This window comes from Erythrolamprus reginae, chromosome 4, assembly GCF_031021105.1.
Source record: "Erythrolamprus reginae isolate rEryReg1 chromosome 4, rEryReg1.hap1, whole genome shotgun sequence".
In the NCBI taxonomy this organism is placed as follows: domain Eukaryota; kingdom Metazoa; phylum Chordata; class Lepidosauria; order Squamata; family Dipsadidae; genus Erythrolamprus; species Erythrolamprus reginae.
This window is the reverse complement of record NC_091953.1, coordinates 8137094-8161576: the sequence shown is the minus strand read 5'-3', so window position 1 is coordinate 8161576 and position 24483 is coordinate 8137094. Positions and strand designations below refer to the sequence as shown.

The 24483-nt window shown below is 41.4% G+C and overlaps 1 protein-coding gene across 7 annotated transcripts in view; it reads left to right on the top strand.

Moving 5' to 3' along the window:
- The window catches only part of SYTL2 (synaptotagmin like 2), an 84153-nt gene extending 63218 nt beyond the window's left edge, over nucleotides 1–20935 (top strand). For all 7 annotated transcript variants that reach the window (XM_070749567.1, XM_070749565.1, XM_070749562.1 and 4 more), the window contains exons 9-19: nucleotides 1522–1623; nucleotides 3858–3911; nucleotides 5192–5286; nucleotides 8436–8555; nucleotides 10685–10854; nucleotides 12265–12367; nucleotides 15039–15209; nucleotides 17341–17419; nucleotides 18222–18321; nucleotides 19780–19985; nucleotides 20515–20935. In XM_070749567.1, coding sequence (XP_070605668.1) covers nucleotides 1522–1623; nucleotides 3858–3911; nucleotides 5192–5286; nucleotides 8436–8555; nucleotides 10685–10854; nucleotides 12265–12367; nucleotides 15039–15209; nucleotides 17341–17419; nucleotides 18222–18321; nucleotides 19780–19985; nucleotides 20515–20660 — 1346 coding nt within the window. In that variant the 3' untranslated portion in view covers nucleotides 20661–20935. The remainder of the gene's footprint in view (nucleotides 1–1521; nucleotides 1624–3857; nucleotides 3912–5191; nucleotides 5287–8435; nucleotides 8556–10684; nucleotides 10855–12264; nucleotides 12368–15038; nucleotides 15210–17340; nucleotides 17420–18221; nucleotides 18322–19779; nucleotides 19986–20514) is intronic.
- Nucleotides 20936–24483: the final 3548 nt, after the last annotated feature.

The window sequence follows — 24483 nt, the reverse complement described above, 5'->3', positions numbered from 1 at the left end:
TAATAATTAATAATAATAATAATAATAATGACACACAAACCAGTTTCCAGACTTCCTGGAGACTGGGGAGGGTAAAAATGACTTCCTTTCCACCTGGAAACCCTCCGGAGGCCGGAAATGGCCCATTTCCTGACTTTTGGTGGGCCTGGTACTCCTGTTTTTCACCTTCCCCAGGCTCCAGAAGCTTTTTTGGAGCCTGGGTTGGCTGAAAAAGCCCTCCCCTGCCCCCTGGAGGATGAAAAACCCCTCCTAGAGCCTCCACACAAGACAAAAACCAGCTAGCCGGACTGCACCTGTGCACCGGAGCTAAGCTAGAGCAATAGCTCACATGGCAGCAGATACGGCTCCGCATGCCACCTGTGGAACAGGTGCCATAGATTCGCCATCACGGCTATAGGGTCTTTCTGCTTGAGCGGGGGGTTGGACTAGAAGACCTCTAAGGTCTCTTCCAGCTCTAGTCTGACTGAATGGTCTGAAACCTTTCTGACAGTAGATGCTGCTGTCTACTATAATCCACTATAACTTCAGGTAGCTGGTGTACGTGCGGGCACGTCCGAGCGAGATTTGGTGTCTGTGCATGCGCAGGAAGTGGTTTTTTTGCGAAATGATGCGCCAGAGAGATTTTGGCCATTTTCAGTGACTTTTGATTTGCGCATGTGCTGAAGCAAAAAAGTCACAGAAACATCGCACGGCTGCGCGGCCTCTCACAAGATTTCGCTTCCTGCACATGCGCAGAAGCAAAATCTCGCTCGTATGTACGGGCGCACCCGGAGCTGCAGGCACATTGCACAGTAGCGGCGGTAAGTAGGAACTCTTGCTTGTCTGGGACCACCAGTATTAGAAGAAACACAGAATTGTCTCATTTAGTGGCAGCGCTTGCAAATTTCATCTAGCGCAGGGAAAAGGGAGGAAGCTCTGTTAAAAAAGTGCTATTGCTAACATGTTGTAAGCCGCCCTGAGTCTAAGGAGAAGGGGGGCATAAAAATTGAATAAATAAATAAATAAATAAATAAATAAACAAACAAACAAACAAACAAATAAATAAATAAATAAATAAATAAATAAATAAGTGAATGATGAAGACTGTTCATATCACCATGAGAGGGAATGGTGATAAGGGCTGGCATTCTTATAATACAGTGGTACCTCGACATACGAGTTTAATTCGTGCCTGAGCTGAGCTCGTATGTCGATCAATTCGTATCTCGAACGAATGCATTTAGATTTGGGTTTTCGTGCCGAGATAACTGGAAAAAATTGAATTCTTGCACCACCTAGTGGACGCTCGGCTCGTATCCCGAATTTGAGCTCGGGTGTCGAACAGAAATTTTGCTCGCGGCTCAGCTCATAACTTGGAATACTCGCATGTGGAGCAGCTCGTATCTAGAGGTACTACTGTATTTGGGGTTTTTTTTAATTAACTCCATCTATATAATGCACACAGATAAAGATAGGTTAACCTGGTTGGGTCATTCGTCTACATGTGTTGTGCAGTGCTCATATCTTTTTGTTTTGAAACAGGTTCGGAGGAAGAGTTGAATCCCGTTATGAAGGCCCTGAAAAGGAATGCAAATAGGCAAATTCCTTCTAAAAGTGTAGAGGATATACCATCAGCCACCTCAAGTGAGCAAAAGAATGACTTTTCCCATGCCCTTAACGTTCTTCTTTTAATATACTTTTGTCCCAGTCTGTCCACCGTGGTCGTTTTATGTTCCTTTTGGAAGGAGAAATTATTGGTCAAAGCAATGGAAACTGCAGTTTAATGTTTCCAAATGTAAAATAATGCACTTGGGGAAAAGGAATCCTCAATCTGAGTATTGTATTGTCACTTCTGTGTTAGCAAAAACCTCAGAAGAGAAGGATTTAGGGGTATTGATTTCTGAGAGTCTCAAAATGGGTGAGCAGTGGAGTCAGGCGGTTGGGAAAGCGAGTAGAATGCTTGGCTGCATAACTAGAGGTATAACAAGCAGGAAGAGGGAGATTGTGATCCCGCTGTATAGAGTGCTGGTGAGACCACTGTGGGAATACTGTGTTCAGTTCTGGAGACCTCTCCTACAAAAAGATGTGGATAAAATTGAACGGGTCCAAAGACGGGCTACAAAAATGGTCTTAAGCATAAAACGTATCAGGAAAGACTTAATGAACTCAATGTGTATAGTTGGGAGGACGGAAGGGAAAGGGGGGACATGATTGAAACATTTAAATATGTCAAAGGGTTAAATAAGGTTCAGGAGGGAAGTGTTTTTAATAGGAAAGTGAACACAAGAACAAGGGGGCACAATCTGAGGTTAGTTGGGGGAAAGTTCTCAGAAGCAACGTGAGAAAATATTATTTTACTGAAAGAGTAGTAGATGCTTGGAACAAACCTCCAGCAGACGTGGTTGGTAAATCCACAGAAACTGAAATTTAAACATTCCTGGGATAAACATATATCCATCCTAAGATAAAATACAGGAAATAGTATAAGGGCAGACTAGATGGACCATGAGGTCTTTTTCTGCTGTCAGTCTTCTATGTTTCTATTTCGAAAAGTTTTCCTCTTTTAATTGTCCCAACCTGTCCACCGTTGTCATTTTATGTTCCTTTTGGAAGGAGTAATTACCTTGAAAAGTTTTATGCATCCAGCAAAACGCATCTACAATTTTGATAAGTACAGGAGGGATTGGGGAAAAAAAGTTTATAAAGTTATTTGTTAGCAAGGTGAAATGGCTCTTGATCAATATTGTAGCTATTCCATGGATCCAAATCCATGATGGCCCTCCCCAGTTTTTATTACAGGTAGTCCTCGGTTAGCAACTACAGGTGGCACCTGCAACTCCGTCACTAAGTGAAGTGGTTGCTAAAGGGGACTCTGCACATGATTGCCTTCCCACAGACTGCAGAAGCACTCTGCAAGCCCCCCATACACTCAGTGCACCCCGTTTTTGGCAAAAATGGGTTGTGGGGGCAGGGCTTTGGGAGGCCAAAAATGGCTGTATTCGGTGTATAAGATGCACTAACATTTCCACCTCTTTTAGGGGGGAGAGAAAGGTATGTCTTATACAGTGTTCCCTCGATTTTCACGGGTTCGAATTTCGCAAAAAGCCTATACCACGGTTTTTCAAAAATATTAATTAAAAAATACTTTGCGGTTTACCCCCCCCCATACCACGGTTTTTCCTGCCCGATGACGTCATATGTCATCGCCAAACTTTCATCCGCCTTTAATAATTTTTTTAAAAAATAAACTTTAATAAATAAACATGGTGAGTAATAATCTAAATGGTTGCTAAGGGAATGGGAAATTTAGGGGTTTAAAGTGTTAAGGGAAGAAGGCTTGTGACACTGTTCATAGCCAAAAATAGTGTACTTACTTCCGCATCTCTACTTTGCGGAAATTCGACTTTCGCGGGCGGTCTCGGAACGCATCCCCCGCGAAAATCGAGGGAACACTGTATTCCGAAAAATACAGTATTTATGCCGATGGCAGAGTCCCAGGAACATAGAATCACCTTCTGACAAGCAAAATGAATAGGGAAGCCAGATTCACTTACCAACCATGTTACTGACTTAACAACTGCTTTGATTCACTTAACAACGGTGGCAAAAAAAAGGTTATAAAATGGTGCAAAATTCACTTAACACCTGTCTTGCTTAGTGGCAGAAATTTTGGGCCCAATTGTAAGTCAAGGACTACCTAAATTGTATTTTAAAATGTTGCGAGATCTCCTTCTCTTCTCCCTGTGGCAGAATACAGATGGTTTTTGAAAACCTGGTTCCCATTTTGCTTCTCTCTCACCTTTAGAGGCTTCGGCCTACAAGGATATCCCGAACAGCCGAATATATCTAATTGTCTCACCATTTTTCCTCTTGCACAGATAAAGAAAAAATAAGCCTTGCCAGGGAAGACTTAGTGCTTAGTGCTGAAGATGGTAATTATTTTATATGTAGTTGCATGAATGTTACACTTTAATAAAAGTATTTGTATTAAGTATTAAGTAATTTGCATTAAGTATTTGTGTTTTCTGTGATAGCTAATAGCTAGGCTTTATATAAGCAGTTAAATATTGCATGATTTAAACTCCAGGTTAGTCTGTGGCTTTTGGTTTAATGCCATATATTGAAGATGGCTGTCTCAGAAATATAGAGGGCCGTCTAGCTTATGCTACTCAAGTTGTGGCTCAAACAATTATTTTTATTTATTTATTATTTATTTTATTAATTGATTTTGTCCATTGCACAATGAGAGTTATATTGGGTATACCTATAGTAAATATATAATGAAGGTCATAGAGGATATACTCATAGTAAAGTATATCTAAGAAAGAAGAGAAGAGAAGAAATAGGAATAAAATATATCAGTGGAAGAATAGAATAAATATAGGAAAGAAGAATGGTATAGGACAGTGTTTTTCAACCAGTGTGCCGCGAGACATGGTCAAGTGTGCCGCGAAGGTCAGAGGGAAAGAAAGCAAGAGAGAGAGAAAGCAAGAGAAAGAAAGCAAGAGAGAGAGAGAGAAAGAAAGCAAGAGAGAGAAAGAGCGACCGAGAGAGAAAGAACAAGAGAGAGAGAAAGAAAGCAAGAGAGAGAAAGAGAATAAGAGAAAGAAAGAAAGAGAAAGAGAGAGAAAGAAAGCAAGAGAGAAAGAGAGAGAGAAAGAGAGAGAAAGAAAGCATGAGAGAGAGAGAAAGAGGGAGGGAAGGAGAGAGAGAGAAAGACATAGAGAGAGAGTGAGGGAGAGAGAAAGAACAAAAAAGAGAGGAAGGAAGGAAGAGAAAGAAAGAGGGATGGAGAGAGAGAAAGAAAGAGGAAGGAAGGGAGAGAAAGAGGGAGAGAGAAATAGAGCAAAAGGGAAGAAGAGAGAGAGAGATTTTTTTTGTCCAAACTTTTTTTAGCCCCACCCCACCCCGCTCAATGTGACCCAGGGTTTCGTAAATGTAAAAAACGTGTCGCGGCTCAAAAAAGGTTGAAAATCACTGGTATAGGAGATATCTCCTATAGAGATATAGGAGAGCAATAGGACATTTTAGAGGAGATCATGAGCTACGTTAATTCTTTGCAAAGAATTTTGCTGGTTTTTATTAAAACGTAACTTGCACGTTTTTGACGGGGTGGTTGTTTTTTCCCCTTTCCAATAACACTTTATGAGTCAACCTTTTTAGCAAGACTAGAGTCTAACTAGCTCTCTCCATGTGAATTGCTGCTTTTTAGTTTCCACAGCACCTCCTCTCTCCGACAGTCAGTTTTCGCGCCCGGAAAAAATTAAGATAATCAGCAAATCGGTCCCAGCGTTTCTTCAGGATGAGGCAAGTGTTTTCAATCTCTCTTTAAGAAAAACCGTAATGTTGATTTTGCTTGAAGGTTGTGCTGTTTTTAATAAAATGTACGGCAACTAGAAATCAGGAGGGTAAAGAAATGAAGGTTGTAGATTTGCTTTCCATTGCAATCAGTCTGAATGTTGTAAGAAAGAAAATAACCTTGGAGAATCCTATTAAGAAAGCAGCACTTTTCTTTCTTAGGGGCTCATAAATAACATTTTATGCATCTGCTCTGGTTGAACAACTGCTTTCACACATTGAAACCATCATCGGTTTCATACTTCACATTTTATTTTCTCTAAAGGGATGGCAATTAATTCCCCCCCCCTCTAAAATTGTAATTTGTGTTGCAAAATGTGTATTTAACTGCAAAGCAAAACCAGCCCTCTGATTGCTTTTCATCCAGCTAAGGCAGTGATGGTGAACCTATGGCACGGGTACCACAGGTGGCACATGGAGCCATATCTGTTGCCCTAGCTCAGCTCCAGTGTGCATGTGTGGGCCAGCCAGCTGATTTTTGGATTGCACAAGGCTCTTCGAGGGCGTCCTTGCTTCCAGAGAGCCTCCTGGGGTGGGGTGGATAGGGGAAGCCTTTGGAACCAGAGGAGGGCAAAACCTGAGCCTACTGGGCCCTCCAGAAGTTTGGAAACAAGCCATTTCTGGCCTTCAGAGGGCCTCTGGGGGCAGGAGAAGCTGTTTTCTCCCTCCCCAGGCATTGAATTAGGGGTGTGAGTAGTCATGCATGCACAATAACGCATGTACACACTGTTTCAGCACCTGCGGGAAAAAAGGTTCACCATCACTGAGTTAGGGTATATAATAATAATAATAATAATAATAATAATAATAATAATAGAACAAAACAATAAATAATAATAATAATAATAATATATTATTATTATTATTATTATTATTATTATTATTATTATTATTATTATTTCTTAAGAAATTCCTCAAGTTTCTTTAAAGTTTCTTAAGACCATTCCTTCTGATCTTAAGAAAGTCTTTTAAGTTTCTCCTCATTCGTTCAGATCAGGAGGAATTTCCGCAAGCAACCTCAGCGGTCCAAATTATTATTATTATATTATTATTCTTCCCGAAACCCCCAAATCTTTAATCTTAGATTGTCTACAGTTGACCTCTTCCCTTTTCTAAGAGGTCTGTAAGGGGCGTGCATAAGTGCACCATTGTGCCTACCGTCCCTGTCCTATTGTCTTTTTTTATCATTATTTTCTATGTTATGTTTATATAAACTACTATCCTAGCCGCTCTGAGTCCTTGGAGAGGGGCAGCATACAAATCTAATAAATAATAATAATAATAATACAGTGGAACCCCGACATAAGAGCTGCTCTACTTAAGAGCAACTCGAGATAAGAGCTGGGAGGGGAGAGATATTTTTGTTCTACTTACAAGCCCAAATTCGAGATACAAGCGCCAAGGAGCTGTCTCCTGAAGCCAAACGCTAACTTCCACGTTCGGCTTCAGGAGACAGCTGCGAAGCGGCGCGCGTGTTTTAAAAGGTTGCAGCCGGCCTGGGGGGCTCGGGGGGGTGCTTGCAGCTTTCTTTCTTGCTCTTTTTCTTTCTCTCTTTTACCTTCCCTTCCTCTATTTCTTCTTTTCTTTCTCCTTCCCACCTTCTTCCCTCCCTCCCTTCACTCATTCCTCTCTTACTCTCCCCTTTCATAAGTTTCCTTGTTTCCTTCCTCTGTTCCTGTCCCTTCCCCCTTTCTTTCTTTCTTTCTTTCTTTCTTTCTTGCTCTTTTTCTTTCTCTCTTTTACCTTCCCTTCCTCTATTTCTTTTCTTTCTCCTTCCCACCTTCTTCCCTCCCTCCCTCCCTTCACTCATTCCTCTCTTACTCTCCCCTTTCATAAGTTTCCTTGCTTCCTTCCTCTGTTCCTGTCCCTTCCCTCTTTCCTTCCTTCCCACCCTCCGTCCATTCATTCACCCATTCCTCTCTTGATCGCTTAAAGCCGGTCCCTGGTGCAAAAAGGGTTGGGGACCTCTGTCCTACAGGATTGGGTGGCAGAGAAGTTGAACATATGTAAATTTAAAAGTTTAAGAAAGTTTACAAGTTAAGTGAAAGAAACTTCATTATTCATTTATATGTACATGTACATTTCTTCATTAAAAACATGTCTTTCTGCATAATTTAGACTAACTTTGTGAGTTTTTTGAGGGCTGGAACCAATTAAAATTATTTACATTAATTCCTATGGGGAAAAGTCGTTCGAGATAAGAGCTGCTCGACTTAAGAGCCCAGGTCCGGAACGAATTAAACTCGTATCTCGAGGTACCACTGTAATAATAATAATAATAATAATAATAATTATTATTATTATTGGTTGACACAAACACACACACACACAAACCAACCAACCAACCAACCAACCAACCAACCAACCAACCAACCAACCAACCAACCAACCAACCAACCAACCAATCTATTCAATCTCTGGAATTAGAAATTATTTTCTTTCCCCATAGAATCAGATTTGATAAAACCTGAGGATTGCAACACTGGCTCCTTTGTCTAATGGACACATGGCCTTTTTTTTAAAAGCCCAGAACGAAATACAACAACACACCGTGACACTTGTCTTATCTATGCCACTAGCCCATATATCTTCAAACTTGGCAACTTTAAAACTTGTGGACTTCAACTCCCAGAATTCTGTTTATTGAAGTTCACAGGTCCACAACAACATGTCACTTGTATTATCTCTGCCACTAGCCCATGGATCTTCAAATTTGGCAACTTTAAAACTTATAGACTTCATCTCTCAGAATTCTAGGCATCGAAGTCCACAAGTCTTAAAAGTTGCCAAGTTTGGAGTCCCCTGTGTGACTAGCCAGCGAAACTGGGCAGCTGGCCTCCTTTCCTTCAAAACCGATCCGAGTTTGTTTGAAGAGGGAACGCTGTATCTTCTGAAGGCGCCAACTAAATTCCCTTTCTGTTGTTTTTCATTTAAGTGCTGCTTAAATTATTGCATGCAAATTATGCACGCCACATTAACCTGAGTTATGGCTGGATCCCAGACTTGGGGAATCTTGGCAAAGCTGTTTGTTGTCCTTACCACTTTTTAAAACATCTGTGCAGACTTTTCTTTCTCTCCTTTTGTGTAATGTCTTGTAGAGCGATGACAGAGAGACAGATTCAGCATCAGAGAGCAGTTACCTACATGCGAAAATCAAGAAGAGCCCAAGTTCCTTAACCAATCTTAGTGGCTCTTCTGGATTGGCATCCTTGTCTTCTGTATGTAAACCAAAGCTCTAGTTAATCATGTGCTGCTTTTACTAATAGTCTTCTCTGACTTCTATTGGGAATAATGCTTGGTGCTCTTATAATGGATCTTGAGTAATTATTACAGGTTGACAAAAGTTTGTGTAATCACCATTTGAAGTTTAGCGACCATTTCAAGCTGCAGTGACACAGTGGTCAAAAGGCAGTACTGCAGGCTACTTCTGCTGATAGCCGGCTGCCAGGCCGTTGCACCATGAAGACGGGTTGAATTTTTTCAATTCGGCATTGATGTAGAATTCTTTCTTTAGCAAATCTTGATGAAGTTCACCCAGAAGCATGCTAATAAAGTATTTTGCATTTTTGAATTTGCAAAGTGCACTTGTATTTTGAAGCCAGAATTTTAAATCAGCCTTGAATTTTCAGGGGAGATGGAACTGACCGTAAATATCTATAAAACAGGGTCTTATATTGCCTTACTCATTGCATTCTTTTTGGAGAATAAGAGAATTGACTGTCATCAACTAAATGCTAAGACAAAATGCTAAATGTCACCAATGGATAATTATATAATAGGTCTGGGTGCAAATCTCCAAATAATGAGTACAGAAAGGAAAATCAAAAACTAGTTAAGAGGGGTACTTCACTATTCTTCCTTCCTTCCTTCCATCCTTCCTCCTTCCTTCCTTCCCTTCCATCCTTCCTTCCCTTTCTTTCTTTCTTCCTTCCCTCCCTTCCATCCTTCCCTTCTTTCCTTCTTTCCTTCCTTCCCTTCCTTCCCTTCCTTCCTTCCTTCCCTCCCTTCCATCCTTCCCTTCTTTCCTTCCTTCCCTTCCTTCCTTCTTTCTTTCTTTCTTCCTTCCCTTCCATCCTTCCCTTCTTTCCTTCCTTCCCTTTCTTTCTTTCTTTCTTTCTTTCTTTCTTTCTTTCTTTCTTTCTTTCTTTTTCTTTGTCAAGTACATATTAGTAGTTAATTGGTTCCGGGTAACACAATGAGTACCAAAAAAGGAGTACCAAACAAAATTTTCCCCTGAGGAATAATGCAGTGAGTCACAAGGCAGCTGACAATGACAAATTCTAGCTTGTGTGTTGAGTACCAAACAAAATTTATGTAAAATGCATTGAGTACTAACTTTGATGAGTTCCAAACCAGTTGAGAATCAATGTAACTTTGTCATAGAATTAAAAAAGAGCAGATGAAATATTTTCTGCTGGGTCGGCTGAATAAAATTAATTCTTTGCATGAGCGCTCCTAATGATTTTTTTTGCTTTCTAAAAAAGAGCATGCATTCTTTGGAGGTGTGGATTATGTCTCTCCCTTTGAATAATACAGTGGTACCTCTATCTACGAACGCCTCCACTTACGAACTTTTCTAGATAAGAACCGGATGTTCAAGATTTTTTTGCCTCTTCTCAAGAACCATTTTCCACTTACAAACCCAAGCCTCCGAAACTGTAGCCGGAAAAGGCAGAGAGAAGCCTCCCTGGGGCCTCTCTAGGAATCTCTTGGGAGGAAACAGGGCTGGAAAAGGTAGGGAGAAGCCTCTGTGGGGCCTCTCCAGGAATCTCCTGCGAGGAAACAGGTCCGAAAAGACGGGGAGAAGCCTCTGTGGGGCCTCTCTAGGAATCTCCTGCGAGGAAACTGGGCCAGAAAATGTGGGGAGAAGCCTCCGTGGGGCCTCTCTAGGAATCTCCTGCGAGGAAACAGGTCCGAAAAGGTGGGGATAAGCCTCTGTGGGGCCTCTCTAGGAATTTCCTGGGAGGAAACAGGGCCGGAAAAGGCAGGGAGAAGCCTCCGTGGGGCCTCTCTAGGAATCTCCTGGGAGGAAACAGGGCTTCCACCCTCCCTGTGGTTTCCCCAATCGCATGCATTATTTGCTTTTACATTGATTGCTATGGGAAAAATTGCTTCTTCTTACAAACTTTTCTACTTAAGAACCTGGTCATGGAACGAATTAAGTTCGTAAGTAGAGGTACCACTGTATCTGTAAAGGGTTTCTCAGCTGTTCTTCATTACTTTTCTATCGCATCCAGAGATAGTTTTTTCTTCTTCTGCGCTTTGCTGCCTTTCCTATGCTGAAGCACCTAGGAACTCACCTTTAAAAAAAAAAAAAAATTATTCTCTTCCTTTCGGACATCTGTAGGTGAGCACCAGTGTGATGAGCGTGTACAGTGGAGATTTTGGCAACGTGGACGTGAAAGGGAATATCCAGTTTGCCATTGACTACGTGGAACAGTTGAAGGAGTTCCATATTTTTGTTGCCCAGGGCAAAGATTTGGCAATCGCAGACGTGAAAAGGCAACGTTCGGATCCGTAAGTGCAGCTGGAGGAGGGAACCAGAAACAGTCATTTCTTTAAAAAGAAAGAACTGTGTCATATTATTTTCATTGTTTATTTGTTTGTTTGTATCTCATCTTTATTACTTCGATAAAAAAAAAATCAAGGTAGCAAATATATCCATTGCACCTTCCTCCTCCTGTTTTTTTCCACAACAACCCTGTGAGGTGGGGTTGGCTCAGGGCAGGGGTAGGCAAAGGTGGCTCTTCTATGACTTGTGGACTTCAACTCCCAGAATTCCTGAGCCAATCATGCTAGTTCAGGAATTCTGGGAGTTGAAGTCCCCATGTCATAGAAGACCCAATTTTGCCTATCCCTGGCTTTCATGGATAAGGTGGGACTAGAACTTACTGTCTCCTGGTGATTGGTCCAAAGTCACCCAGTCAGCTTTCATGCCTAAGGCGGGACTAGAACTCACTGTTTCCTGGTGATTGGCCCAAAATCAACCAGTGGGCTTTCATGCCTAAGGTGGGATAGAACTCCTTGTCTCCTGGTGATTGGCCCTCTTTATTTCATATATCAGATATATTTTCTTCCTTTCATATATCTTCTCCTCTATTTTTACATATTATCTTTATATATATTACTTCATGTCTATTCTCTTCCATATGTATTGTGTATTGGACAAATGAATAAATAAATAAAAAATAAAAAAGTCACCCAGTCGGCTTTCATGCCTAAGGCGGGACTAGAACTCACCATCTCCTGGTGATTGGCCCAAAGTCACCCAGTCGGCTTTCATGCCTAAGGCGGGACTAGAGCTTACCATCTCTTGGTGATTGGCCCAAAGTCATCAAATCAGCTTTCATGACTAAGGCGGAACTAGAACTCTCAGACTCCTGGTGATTGGCCCAAAGTCACCCAGTTGGCTTTCGTGCCTAAAGCAGGACTAGAATTCAGAGTCTCCTGCTAATAAAATTAATTAAAAATAAAATAGAAACCAACAAAGAAAAAACTCAATGGACCATTGGGTCTTTTTCTGCCATCAGTTTATAAAATTCAGTAAATGGATAAACCCAAATAGGGCTGAAAGGAATTTGTCCAGGGAAAAACACATATTTCATATTTTAATTTTTAGAAGAAGCTATAAAGAAATCATAGATTTCTTCTTTTTCTTTCTTTTTTTCATTTAAAAAGAAACTTAAACTCTAACTCAGTGTTTCCCAACCTTGGCAACTTGAAGATATCTGGACTTAAAACTCCCAGAATTCCCCAGCCAGCATTTGCTGGCTGGGGAATTTTGGGAGTTGAAGTCCAGATATCTTCAAGTTGCCAAGGTTGGGAAACACTGCTCTAACTGAAGGTTTTTAGGTTGGTATTGAGCTTCACTGGAAATCGTATTCTGACTCTTTTGTCTTCTCGTATTTGAACACGACACCTTTTTAGATACGTGAAGAGTTACTTGCTGCCAGAGAAGCATAAATTGGGCAAAAGGAAGACGTCTGTGAAGAAGAAGACACTGAATCCTGTCTACAATGAGATATTACGGGTAACTGGCATCTTTTTCTTCCTTTCTGAGGAGGGTTTTCACCCAGGGGAGTTGTTGGTATGTTTCGGTATAGCTAGGCTATGAGATCTTCGACATACAGTGATCCCTCGGTTAGCGCGGGGGTTACGTTCCAAGACCTCCCGCGCTAACCGATTTCCGCGTTATACTGGATGCGGAAGTAAAAACACCATCTGCGCATGCGCGCCCTTTGTTCCATGGCCGCACATGCGCAGAAGGTGGAGCGACGCAAGTTCGGAGGCTGGCAATGCAATGGTGATTTTTCCGGGCTCCTCGCCGCTACCCACAGGGCAGCGCTGGCGGCAATGGCAATGGCAACCCTCCCTCCTTCCCTTCTCTCCCTCCCTCCTTCCCTCCTTCCTTCCTCTCACCGGCTGTCAATTTTCTCTTTAATTGTGAGTATCCTCCTGGTCTTTTTAGCGTCGCCGCCTCCGTGTGCAACGTTTAGGAGGCATCTTCCAACAAGTCTGAACAAGTTCCAACAGTTGCAAAGCTTTTTTTTGCGTTTGCAACGATTGGTCGAGATTTTGGCCAATCAGCAATCAGTATGACGTCATCGGGCGGGAAAAACCGTGGTGTAGGGAAAAAAACGCGGACTTATTTTTTAATTAATATTTTTTGAAAAACCGCATTGCAGCGTTTCGCGCTAATCGAGAACGCGCAAATCGAGGGATCACTGTACACCGAGAATTTTAACAAGAGCATGGGTGTGTGATAAAGCCAAAGAAACAAAGACACAGACTTAGTCATTTATTATTTATTTATTTATTTATTTATTGGATTTGTATGCCGCCCCCTCTCCGTGGACTCGGGGCGGCTAACAACAGTGACAAAAAACAGAATGTAAAAATCCAATACTACAACAGCTAAAAACCCTTGTTATAAAACCAATCATACATACAAACATACCATGCATAAATTGTAGAAGCCTAGGGGGAAAGATTATCTTAATTCCCCCATGCCTGACGGCAGAGGTGGGCTTTGAGGAGCTTACAAAAGGCAAGGAGGGTGGGGGCTATTCTAATCTCTGGGGGGAGTTGGTTCCAGAGGGTCGGGGCCACCACAGAGAAGGCTCTTCCCCTGGGCCCCGCCAACTGACATTGTTTAGTTGACGGGACCCGGAGAAGGCCCACTCTGTGGGACCTAACTGGTCGCTGGGATTCGTGTGGCAGAAGGCGGTCCCTGAGATAATCTGGCCCGGTGCCATGAAGGGCTTTATAGATCATAACCAACACTTTGAATTATGCTTAATAAGTGCTATTTACATATACAGTGATACCTCGTCTTACAAACCCCTCGTCATACAAACTTTTCGAGATACAAACCCGGGGTTTAAGATTTTTTTCCCTCTTCTTCCAAACTATTTTCACCTTACAAACCCAAGCCGCCGTCACTGGGATGCCCCACCTCCGGACTTCTGTTGCCAGCGAAGCACCAATTTTTGCGCTCCTGGGATTCTCCTGAGGCTCCCCTCCATGGGAAACCCCACCTCTGGACTTCCGTGTTTTTGCAATGCTGCAGGGGAATCCCAGTTTCACAAAAACATCACAAAAACACAGAAGTCCGGATGTGGGGTTTCCAGGACTTCTGTGTTTTTGTGATGCTGCGATTTCACTGATGCTCCCTTCGCTGGGAAACCCCACCTCCGGACTTCCGTTGCCAGTGAAGCACCTGTTTTTGCGCTGCTGGGATTCCCCTGCAGCATCGCAAAAACACAGAAGTCCGGAGGTGGGGTTTCCCATGGAGGGGAGCCTCAGGGGAATCCCAGCAGCGCAAAAACGGGTGCTTCGGCTGGCAAAAGGGGTGAGTTTTGGGCTTGCACGCATTAATCGCTTTTCCATTGCTTCCTATGGGAAACATTGTTATGTCTTACAAACCTTTCACCTTACAAACCTCGTCCTGGAACCAATTAAGTTTGTAAGATGAGGTATCACTGTAGACAAAAAATAGAAACATTCCATAAGAAGCGCTAAGCAAATACAAGATGATAAGCACTAAGCAAATACAATAACATATGCACTAAGCAAATACACTCCCCCCATCAAGGCAAAGTAAAAATGACTGAGCAGAAATGAGTGTTACAGCGTCATTTGAGGGAAGGAGTACTGGCGCCCTCTTATGACGAACCAGCCTAGAATATTTAACAGTTAAAGTGATAGTACAAGTTTAAAGTGATAATACAAGTTTACAGTGGCAAACCCTAACAAACATGTACCCTGTACCAACATGAGCATAGATTAACTCCAAGGTTTAAATCAGACTAGCAATCGAGAAATAAACGATACCCCAATCAAGAAACTAGCCAACAATAAACAGTCCAACCAAACAATCTGTAAAACTATCCTCACCAATACTGACAGGCAGGGGTGGGCTACTAGCCAGAATGCTAAATTGCGCTCGCTGTGGAGGCTCATAATTGCTTGTGGGACCAGCGCGATTTTGTTTCTGCACCAGACTCTGTGGGACCTAACCAGCCGCTGGGATGCATGTTTTATGTACACTGAGAGCATACGCACCAAAGACAAATTCCTTGTGTGTCCAATCACACTTGGTCAATAAAGAATTCTGTTGTTCTGTTCTGTTCTGTTCTATTCTATTCTATTCTATTCTATTCTATCTTAGCCTTATTTCATGTCTTTTTGTTTCTCTGCAGTACAAAATAGAGAAAGCTGTTTTGGAGAGCCAAAGATTGAATATCTCAGTTTGGCATCACGATACTTTTGGGCGGAATAGTTTCTTGGGTGAAGTGGAGCTGGACTTGGCAAACTGGGACTGGAATGACAGTCAGAACAAACAAATGATCTGGTATCCATTGAAACCAAGGGTAAGCTTTGATTTACTAACTGTGTCCTCTGAGTTTAAAAGGTCACTTTGCTCATAATCCTGCGTAGCACAATTTCCCCAAATGTCCCTGAACAAAAAAATATTTTTTTGTAATTATCGCAGTTGACCTGTACCTTTCTGAATCTTTTTTTGTTCCGATTTCAAAAATGTATATCGTTTTTTCTGTAGCAGGTATAGTTTCCACGGAGCAGCATCAATTATTATAAGGTATAGGAAATTGTTCTGCTGGGCTCTCTGGTAGAAGCCTCCTGAAAATTCAAGGGTACAAATTTCAGACACACACACATTTGAAAGTTCAAAACAATGTTATTTATCACAAAATTCAAAAGAAACAAAGCACCCTTTTTGTATTGCAAAGAGCACTCTTCCCCAAAACCTTGCAGGCTGTACAAGTCCCTTAATCAGTCCTTAAGTACTTAGCTAGTAGTTGTGAAGAAACGTCACAGCCCTCCTTCTTCCAACAAAGTGAAACACACACACACACTTTACTCTGCTTTGATGTTAAAGGTGTGAAAAATCCACAAACAAAGTTCAGAAACAGGGAGGCATTGTCTTGAAGAACTGCAATCAGATAATCTTCCACAACGGCCAAACTATCACGTTGCTATTTGTATCAGCCTCTCTTATCTCCTGTAACATGTCCTCAATTGGTCTCTTCTACGCATAATTCTGCGCCTGCGTGGGTCCAAAACTTCCTCATCCAAAGTGACTGAAGATAATGAAGATTGGCTTCCTAGGCTGTGTGCCAAGCCCCCCTCTTCCAAGTCACACCCACCTTCTTCTTCGTCCCAGGAAACTGCACTACCTGACTCTCTCGACAATAAAACAGGCCTATGACATGTTGATGTTTCCCCTGAATCCACCTCCACATTCCTTTGGGCAGGAGCTGGCCCAGAGCCAACCACAACAGGAAATATACTGGCGACATTAAGAAAACAGTAATTAAACCTACAGAAAACCTACATTGAAAATGTAGAAACAACGTAATAACAAAAATGCTTCTATATCAAAAACTTCATGTGATAGAGCAAAACTAAGCATATTTTTGGAATCAGCACATCAAACTCCATAAAACACACACATACTACCTTCGCTGATGGTTTTTGTGTGTGTGTTGACCAGTGTTGTGTTTTATGTCCTGAAGTACAAAGCTTCTGTGACAGTTGGCTTTTGTAAAGCTTATAGCCATGAGAACTTAAACAAATACAGTATACAGTAATCCCTCGTTTTTCGCAGGGGATGCATTCCAAGACCCCCCGTGAAAAATGAATTTCCTTGAAGTACTGGAAAGATATTTTTTAATGTATTTAATGAGTATTTGGACTTTTAAAACCCATCCTTTGTATTAAACAGTCATTCTATAATGTTTCTCAGCTGGAACTACATGTGATATCCTACCAGTGGATTTAAACTTTTCAATGGATTTAATGGATTTAAGCCCCCTTTGAAAACCCGTGAAGTAGCGAATGCACAAAAGATGAACCGCGAAGTAGCGAGGGATTACTGTTTATTTTATTCATTTATTTTTTAATTTTGTCCAATACACAATGAGGGTTTTAGTGGGTATACAGTATATCTATATACACATAGTAAAATACATGGTGAAGGTTATACAGGAGATACTCATAGTAAAATATATCTAAGAAAGAATAGAAGTTATAGTAATAGAACATATCAATGAAAGAGTAGAAGAAGAGATATAGGAATAGAAGAAAGGTATAGGAGATGTAGGAGAGCAATAGGACAGGGGACGGAAAGCACTCTAGTGCACTTGTACTCGCCCCTTACTGACCTCTTAGGAATCTGGATAGGTCAACCGTAGATAATCTAAGGGTAAAGTGTTGAGGGTTTGGGGATGACACTATTGGCTTGTGGTGGTGAATTTTAGTTTTGGAAAAAAAACAAAATAGCCGGTCACATTACATAGTTGAATGTGAGGGTTTCAGCCACCCCTTTAAATTCCCAGTGACTGTTTGTATTTCTTTCGGCATACTGTTTGATGAAAAGATACGTAGAGTTACAAAAGTACAGATAACGATGTGTGGTAGGCCTTTCATAAGCATGGACTGTTTTTTGCTTTATTTTTTCATTTCTTTTTCCAAATGGTGAAGACTCCCTTAAATGGATTAGAGCTTGAAAACAGAGGGGAGATAAAGATAGCTCTCCAGTATGTCCCACAGCCTGTTGTAGGTAAGTATTCCAGTTCTGTGTTTGTGTGTGTGTAGATATAAAGATATATAGAGATATAGATATAGAAGGGAGGAGAAAGTGAGAAAGAGGGTGTTCTGCCGGCTTCTAGTACAAGCCTCCAATGAAAAGGAGATTGGTTCAAAACAGACACACACACGCAGTAGAAGTCCAGTAAATGTTTTTTATCTCAACAAAAGAGAAGCAAAACTCCCTTTTAGAATTCAAAGGGATTTCTTGTATAGACAAGGCAGTAATGGATTACAGTCCGATAAGAAGGCAAGCAATAAATCCACAATAAACCAGTACTGTGAAGTTCGGCACAAATACAGTTTGTTCCAGACGTGGCAAAAACTTATAAGGATTTCTTTTCTCAAAGTCCGTGACTCCCAACAACTACGATCAGATAATCTCCACGCTGCTGAGCCCACACGCTGCCAATTTAATAGCTGCTATGATTACGTGAGCCCCACCCAACCACAGGTGGATTCTCTATCGCCTGTAATAATTCTTCAGTTGTTCTCTCCTATGCATAACTCTAGGCATGCGTGGGTCTAGCAATTCATCATCCGAATCTACCAAAGATAATGGAGATTGGCTTCCTGGGCTGTCTGCCAAGCCCCCCTCTTCCAAGTCACCCCCAAAGTTTCCAGGGGGCTGGACTAGTAGATCTCCAAGGTCCCTTTCGACTTTGTTATTCTATTCTGCTACCTATAAAAAATGCAGTCAACAGGTAACCCCAAAAGTAAAATTATTATTTGAACCCCTTTGTTAATCACCTGTTATGTTTGTCTCTGTTTTAAAGGTAAAAAGGCTCCAGCTACCGGCGAAGTTCACATTTGGGTGAAACAGTGCAATGACCTTCCTGTCCTCAGAGGCCCAAAGCTCAATTCTTTTGTGAAGTGGTAAGTCCATCACTGAGCAGCGGTTAAAGATGCTGAGCTTGTCAGCGGTCAGTTTGAGACCCCAATGTTTGCGACGGGGTGAGCTCCCATTGATTGTCTCAGCTCCTGCCCACCTAGCAGTTTGAAAATACGCAAATGCGAGTAGATAAACAGGTACCACTTTTGGTGGGGAGGAAACAGCGTTCCATGCGCCTCGCGGGTAATGATCTTGGCCACATGATTAAGGAAGCATCTTCAGATAATGCTGGCTTCCTCAGTTGTTCCCCCTAGAATTGGACATGACTGAACATGTTCGTTAAATTGTTTTAGATTGCTTTTTTAAAGGTGTTTTAATATTACATTGCATATTTATTTATTTGTTTGTTTGTTTGTTTATTTATTTATTTATTTATTTAGTTAGTTAGTTAGTTAGTTAGTTAGTTAGTTAGTTAGTTAGTTAGTTAGTCCAATACACAATGAGGGTTTTAGTGGGTATATATCTATATACATGTAGTAAAATACATGATGAAGGTTACAGAGGAGATATTCATAGTAAAATATATTTAAGAAATAATAGAAAAGAAGGAATGGTAATAGAACATATCAATGAAAGAATAGAAGAAGAGATATAGGAGTAGAAGAAAGGTATAGGAGATATAGGAGAGCAATAGGACAGGGGACGGAAGGCACTCTAGTGCACTTGTACTCGCCCCTTACTGACCTCTTAGGAATCTGGATAGGTCAACCGTAGATAATCTAAGGGTAAAGTGTTGGGGGTTTGGGGATGACACTATGGAGTCTGGTAATGAGTTCCACGCTTCGACAACTCGGTTACTGAAGTCATATTTTTTACAGTCAAGTTTGGAGCGGTTAATATTAAGTTTAAATCTGTTGTGTGCTCTTGTGTTGTTGTAGTTGAAGCTGAAGTAGTCGCCGACAGGCAGGACGTTGCAGCATATGATCTTGTGGGCAATACTTATGTTATGTTATGTTATGTTATGTTATGGAGTGTGCAGGGTTAGTCCTCTGAGTGGTCAAAGACACACTACACAGAAGAAACGTGGAGGTTTTGCAGATATCCAGCTGATAGCCCAGAGATATGAGTAATAATTCAGTAATACAATCCAGATACATTAAGTGCATAAAATATTATTTACTTTGGCAAATATCTTTGTCAAGAACATTCCTAGTCATACACAATTAAATCAGTCAGTACATCTCAATAAATATACAATACTATAATCTTAACTTTTCCAGCTTACAAATACATAAACCATCATTTGCACACACGGTTCTTACTACAGCATAGTCGCAAAGACAAAACAGAAATAGCCAAGAGTAGCCGAGAGAGTGAATCACGCTTCTGGCTCCCTCTTATGCCAATCATTGTTGGTTTATTCTATATATTGCCGAACCCAATTAGCTATGTACATATAAAGTGTATTGGGTTCTCATTTCTTTTGTTTTTGTTGTCCGAAGTACCGTTCTTCCGGATACAAGTAGAAAGAGCCGTCAGAAAACGAGAGCTGTTGCAAAGACGACTAATCCAGTCTTTAACCACACCATGGTTTACGATGGCTTCAAACCTGAAGACTTGAAAGAAGCATGTGTGGAACTTACTGTTTGGGATCATAATAAACTGGCCAACCATTTCCTAGGAGGGCTTAGAATAGGACTTGGAACAGGTATGGATTTCTATCATTTTCTCTTTCCTTCCTTCCCTCCTTCTTCCTTCCTTTCTCTTTTTCTTTATTTCTTTCTCTTTTTCTTTCTTCTCTTCCCTTCTTCTCTTCTTTCCTTCCTTCCCTCTTGATCTGTATCTTTTTCTCCTTCCTTCCTTCCTTTCTCTTTTTCTTTATTTCTTTCTCTTTTTCTTTCTTCTCTTCCCTTCCTTCCTTCCTTCCTTCCTTCTTTCCTTCCTTTCTCTGTATATTTTCCCCTTCCTTCCTTCCTTCCTTCCTTCCTTCCTTCCCCTTCTCCCTCCCTCTGTATCTTTTTCTCCTTCCTTCCTTCTTTTCTCTCTGTCCCTCCCTTTCTCCCTCTCCCCCCCTTTTCTGTGGGAGTGTGTTAAGATAATTATGTCACTTTTCTCAGTTGCTTGTAATTTCAAACGCCTCTAAACAAATGCTTGTAAATTGAAGACAACCTCTATTACCGTGCTGATAACTAATCAATATTTGCTGCTAATCTCATTCATTTAAACCCTTCTATTAGGCAAAAGCTATGGCATTCCAGTGGATTGGATGGACTCTACATTAGACGAAGCCACCTTATGGGAAAGGATGATCAACTCTCCTAACACTTGGGTAGGAGCCACGCTGCCGCTCCGGATGCTGATGGTAGCAAAAATGACAAAATAAAAACGACACCGTTATAAATTGCTTCCAGTTGAGATTTGCTGGCGAGAAGAGCCAGGAAGATACAGAGATTAAGGTCCAGGGAATCAACTCTTCCATCAGGTTAAATCTGAGCAGTTGGGCATCTTTATGCTGTATATAACTTGACCTTGCTTTTATTGGATGCTACCACCATAAAATGTGGGTCTATTTATCACCTGGTACTGAGTTTTAAATTAAACTCTTTTAATCTTTAATAAACACTGTATGTATTAAAACCTGAAATGTATTTAAATTAATCGCAGGTGTCTTGTGTGGTCTTTTAAATCGATCATGAAAAGGAATTAGGGCGATTTCACTAAATAACCCTAAAATGGTCATCTAACATCAAAAACGTCAAAAAAAAAAAAAGGCAAAGAACTCAGGAAGCTCAAACTGCCCCAGGAGCTGCTGATACGGTTCTACAGAGGAATCATTGAGTCTGTCATCTGCACCTCTATAACTGTCTGGTTTGGTTCTGCAACCCAACAAGACCGACACAGACATCAGTCTTCGGAGAGGGGCGGCATACAAATCTAAGTAATAAATAAATAATAATAATAAATCAGAGGAGAATCAGAACTGCAGAAAAAACAATGGCTGCCCACCTGCCTTCCACCTGTATACTGCAGGAGTCAAAAAGAGGGCGGGGAAAATATTTACTGACCCCTCGCGTCCTGGACACAAACTGTTTCAACTCCTACCCTCAAAAGGTCGCTACAGAGCACTGCACACCAAGACAACTAGACCCAAGAACAGTTTGTTCCCGAACGCCATTACCAATAATTTCCTCAACGCTATCAACTTTTTTATTAAGTCTGCACTTCTATTTCTACTAGGTTTTTCTCATTATTCCTATCACCCTTTTCCTCCTGAACCCGAACTTTTGCCGAACTTTTTGGGTTTGGGTTTGGGAGAACACTGAGAAGCGCCCAGCTGTTTCAGAAGTTGACAGCCGGGTGGCGGTGCCCAGCGGAGCGCCGTTTTGTGAATATTTTTTTTGGCTTGCACGCATTAATAGGTTTTACATTGTTTCCTATGGGAAACATTGTTTCATCTTATGAACCTTTCGCCTTACGAACCTCCTCCCGGAACCAATTAAGTTCGTAAGACAAGGTATCACTGTATATTCAAGGGTCACCCAGAAAGGAATGCACCACATTTTTTTTTTCTCAGCCTACAGTAATGGTACGAATGCGAAACTTTAGATATACATTATTTGGATTGTCAGGAGTGCGTGTGTAAATTTTGTGTTTCTGCGTAGCTGCAGCAGTATTTCGAAATGGCATCTGTAAGTGATGTACATTACACGCAGTGTGTCATCATTGGATTTCTCACTGCGGGAGAAGGAAACTGTTGGGAACATTCACAAATGTTTGTGTACAGTTTATGGAGAATCTGCAGCCGACAGAAGTACGTTTAGTTGCTGGGCACAGAGGGAGAGACCATTGGAAGATGGAAATGACTTCATGACCAGAACAAGGAGTGGTACTGACAGGGCATACACGCCCTTGTGTCTCGCTGGAGGAAGGTCATAGAACGGGAGGGAGATTACGTGGAAAAATAAAAAGGGTTCGCAACTTGGGCGTCCTCCTCGATCCACAGCTCACATTAGGGAAACATCTTTCGGCTGTGGCGAGGGGGGCGTTTGCCCAGGTTCGCCTGGTGCACCAGTTGCGGCCCTATTTGGACCAGGAGTCACTGCTCACAGTCACTCATGCCCTCATCACCTCGAGGCTCGACTACTGTAACGCTCTCTACATGGGGCTACCTTTGAAAAGTGTTCAGAAACTTCAGATCATGCAGAATGCAGCTGCGAGAGCAATCATGGGCTTTCCCAAATATGCCCATGTTACACCAACACTCCGCAGTCTGCATTGGTTGCCGATCAGTTCCGGTCACAATTCAAAGTGTTGATTATGACCTATAAAGCCCTTCATGGCACCAGACCAGATTATCTCAGGGATCGCCTTCTGCTGCACGAATCCCAGTGACCAGTTAGGTCCCACAGAGTGGGTCTTCTCCGGGTCCCGTCAACTAAACAATGCCGCTTGGCAGGACCCAGGGGAAGAGCCTTCTCTGTGGTGGCCCCGGCCCTCTGGAACCAACTCCCCCCCAGAGATTAGAATTGCCCCCACCCTCCTTGCCTTTCATAAGCTACTTAAAACCCACCTCTGCCGCCAGGCATGGGGGAATTGAGATACTCTTTCCCCCTGGGCCTTTACAATTTTATGCATGGTATATCTGTATGTATGTTTGGTTTTTATAATAATGGGTTTTTAACTGTTTTTAGTATTGGATTATTATTATATGCTGTTTTATTATTGCTGTTAGCCGCCCTGAGTCTCCGGAGAGGGGCGGCATACAAATCCAATAAATGAATGAATGAATAAATAAATAAATAAATAAATAAATAAATGGACTGTAAGTTTCTTTTTAAATAAATTTAAAAAATTGATTTTGAAAATGAAAAAATAAAAAATAACATATGTACATTTCTAAACAGTTCATACTCCGTGTCCGTTATCTTTTAAATTGTCAATTCTACACACTATCTTAAATTGAACTTTATGCACTTACATATGTACAAGCAAAGATACTCTTTGTTTTATAGCAATCAATAATTAAACATTGGTTTTTGTTTCATCTCTCTATGTGTCTTTATATTTTTATACTGGTTTTCTTTCTGTTTACGTACACTGATACTCTGTATTGTTAAAGTTAATTTTTGTTGCGGATCCATTCATGCCTTTTTTGCCACATCTCGTTGGTTTCTTTACTTTTCATTCCTTTACTGTGTTTCCCAGAAAATAAGACACTGTCTTATATTAATTTTTGCTCCAAAAGTTGTGCTTCGTGTTATTTTCGGAGGGTGCCTTATATTTCTCAAATAAGACAAATTCACAGGCAGAAAAGCTGACACCCCCAAAGAAAGTGTACCGTACAGTACACTGATTACGGTACGGTACCTGTCAGTATGGCACCCACACACACAAACGATGGCACTTATATGGTACAACAGTATACTCCCGCTATTGCAGCTTCCGGCCACCAGAGGAACTACAGTCTACGCACTGTAGTGGAGACTGTAATGGCGGTGAGACAGCAGCAGACTGTGTCTGCTGTACTGGACGGTACAAAGCGATGGAAGGGGTCAGCAGGGGATGCCACATTATTACGGTACCGCTATGAACAGCTTTGAATGGTACCGTATGTTTTTCCACCGTACTGTATGTAAACTTGACTACGCCTTATTTTTCCACCGTACCGTATGTAAACTTGACTACGCCTTATTTTCGGGGGTGCCTTATATTAGCAAATTCTGCAAAACCTCTGACATGCCTTACTTTCGGGGTACGTCTTATTTTCGGGGAAACAGGGTAATTGCGTTCGTCATTTGGTCCATTTCCGCAGATCTCTCTCTATATTTTTTCTATAATTAAATTTTCAGGTGGGATCTGATCTTTTTTCCACATTTGCGTGATAGAGATTCTTACCGTGGTAATTATATGCGTCATGAGTGTAAGTTTCATTGTGTTCATTAAATAATTGTTGAAAAAAAAGTGGTGCATTACTTTCTGGGCGACCCTCGTATTTTACCAGCTTTATGTTTCGGTCTTTCACCTTTATTACTTTCTTAATTTATTGTCAGGTCGGCAGTAGTCTTCAAGAGCTACCATGTGGTGCTGTAGTAGAGATAAATCATGTTCAAGGAAACAAATGTCTGTTGCATGTAGGGACAGCCAAAACTAACTTTCATTCCACACTCTCACCTCCCACTTTGGAGGTTTTCTTTTGAAAGCAAGAT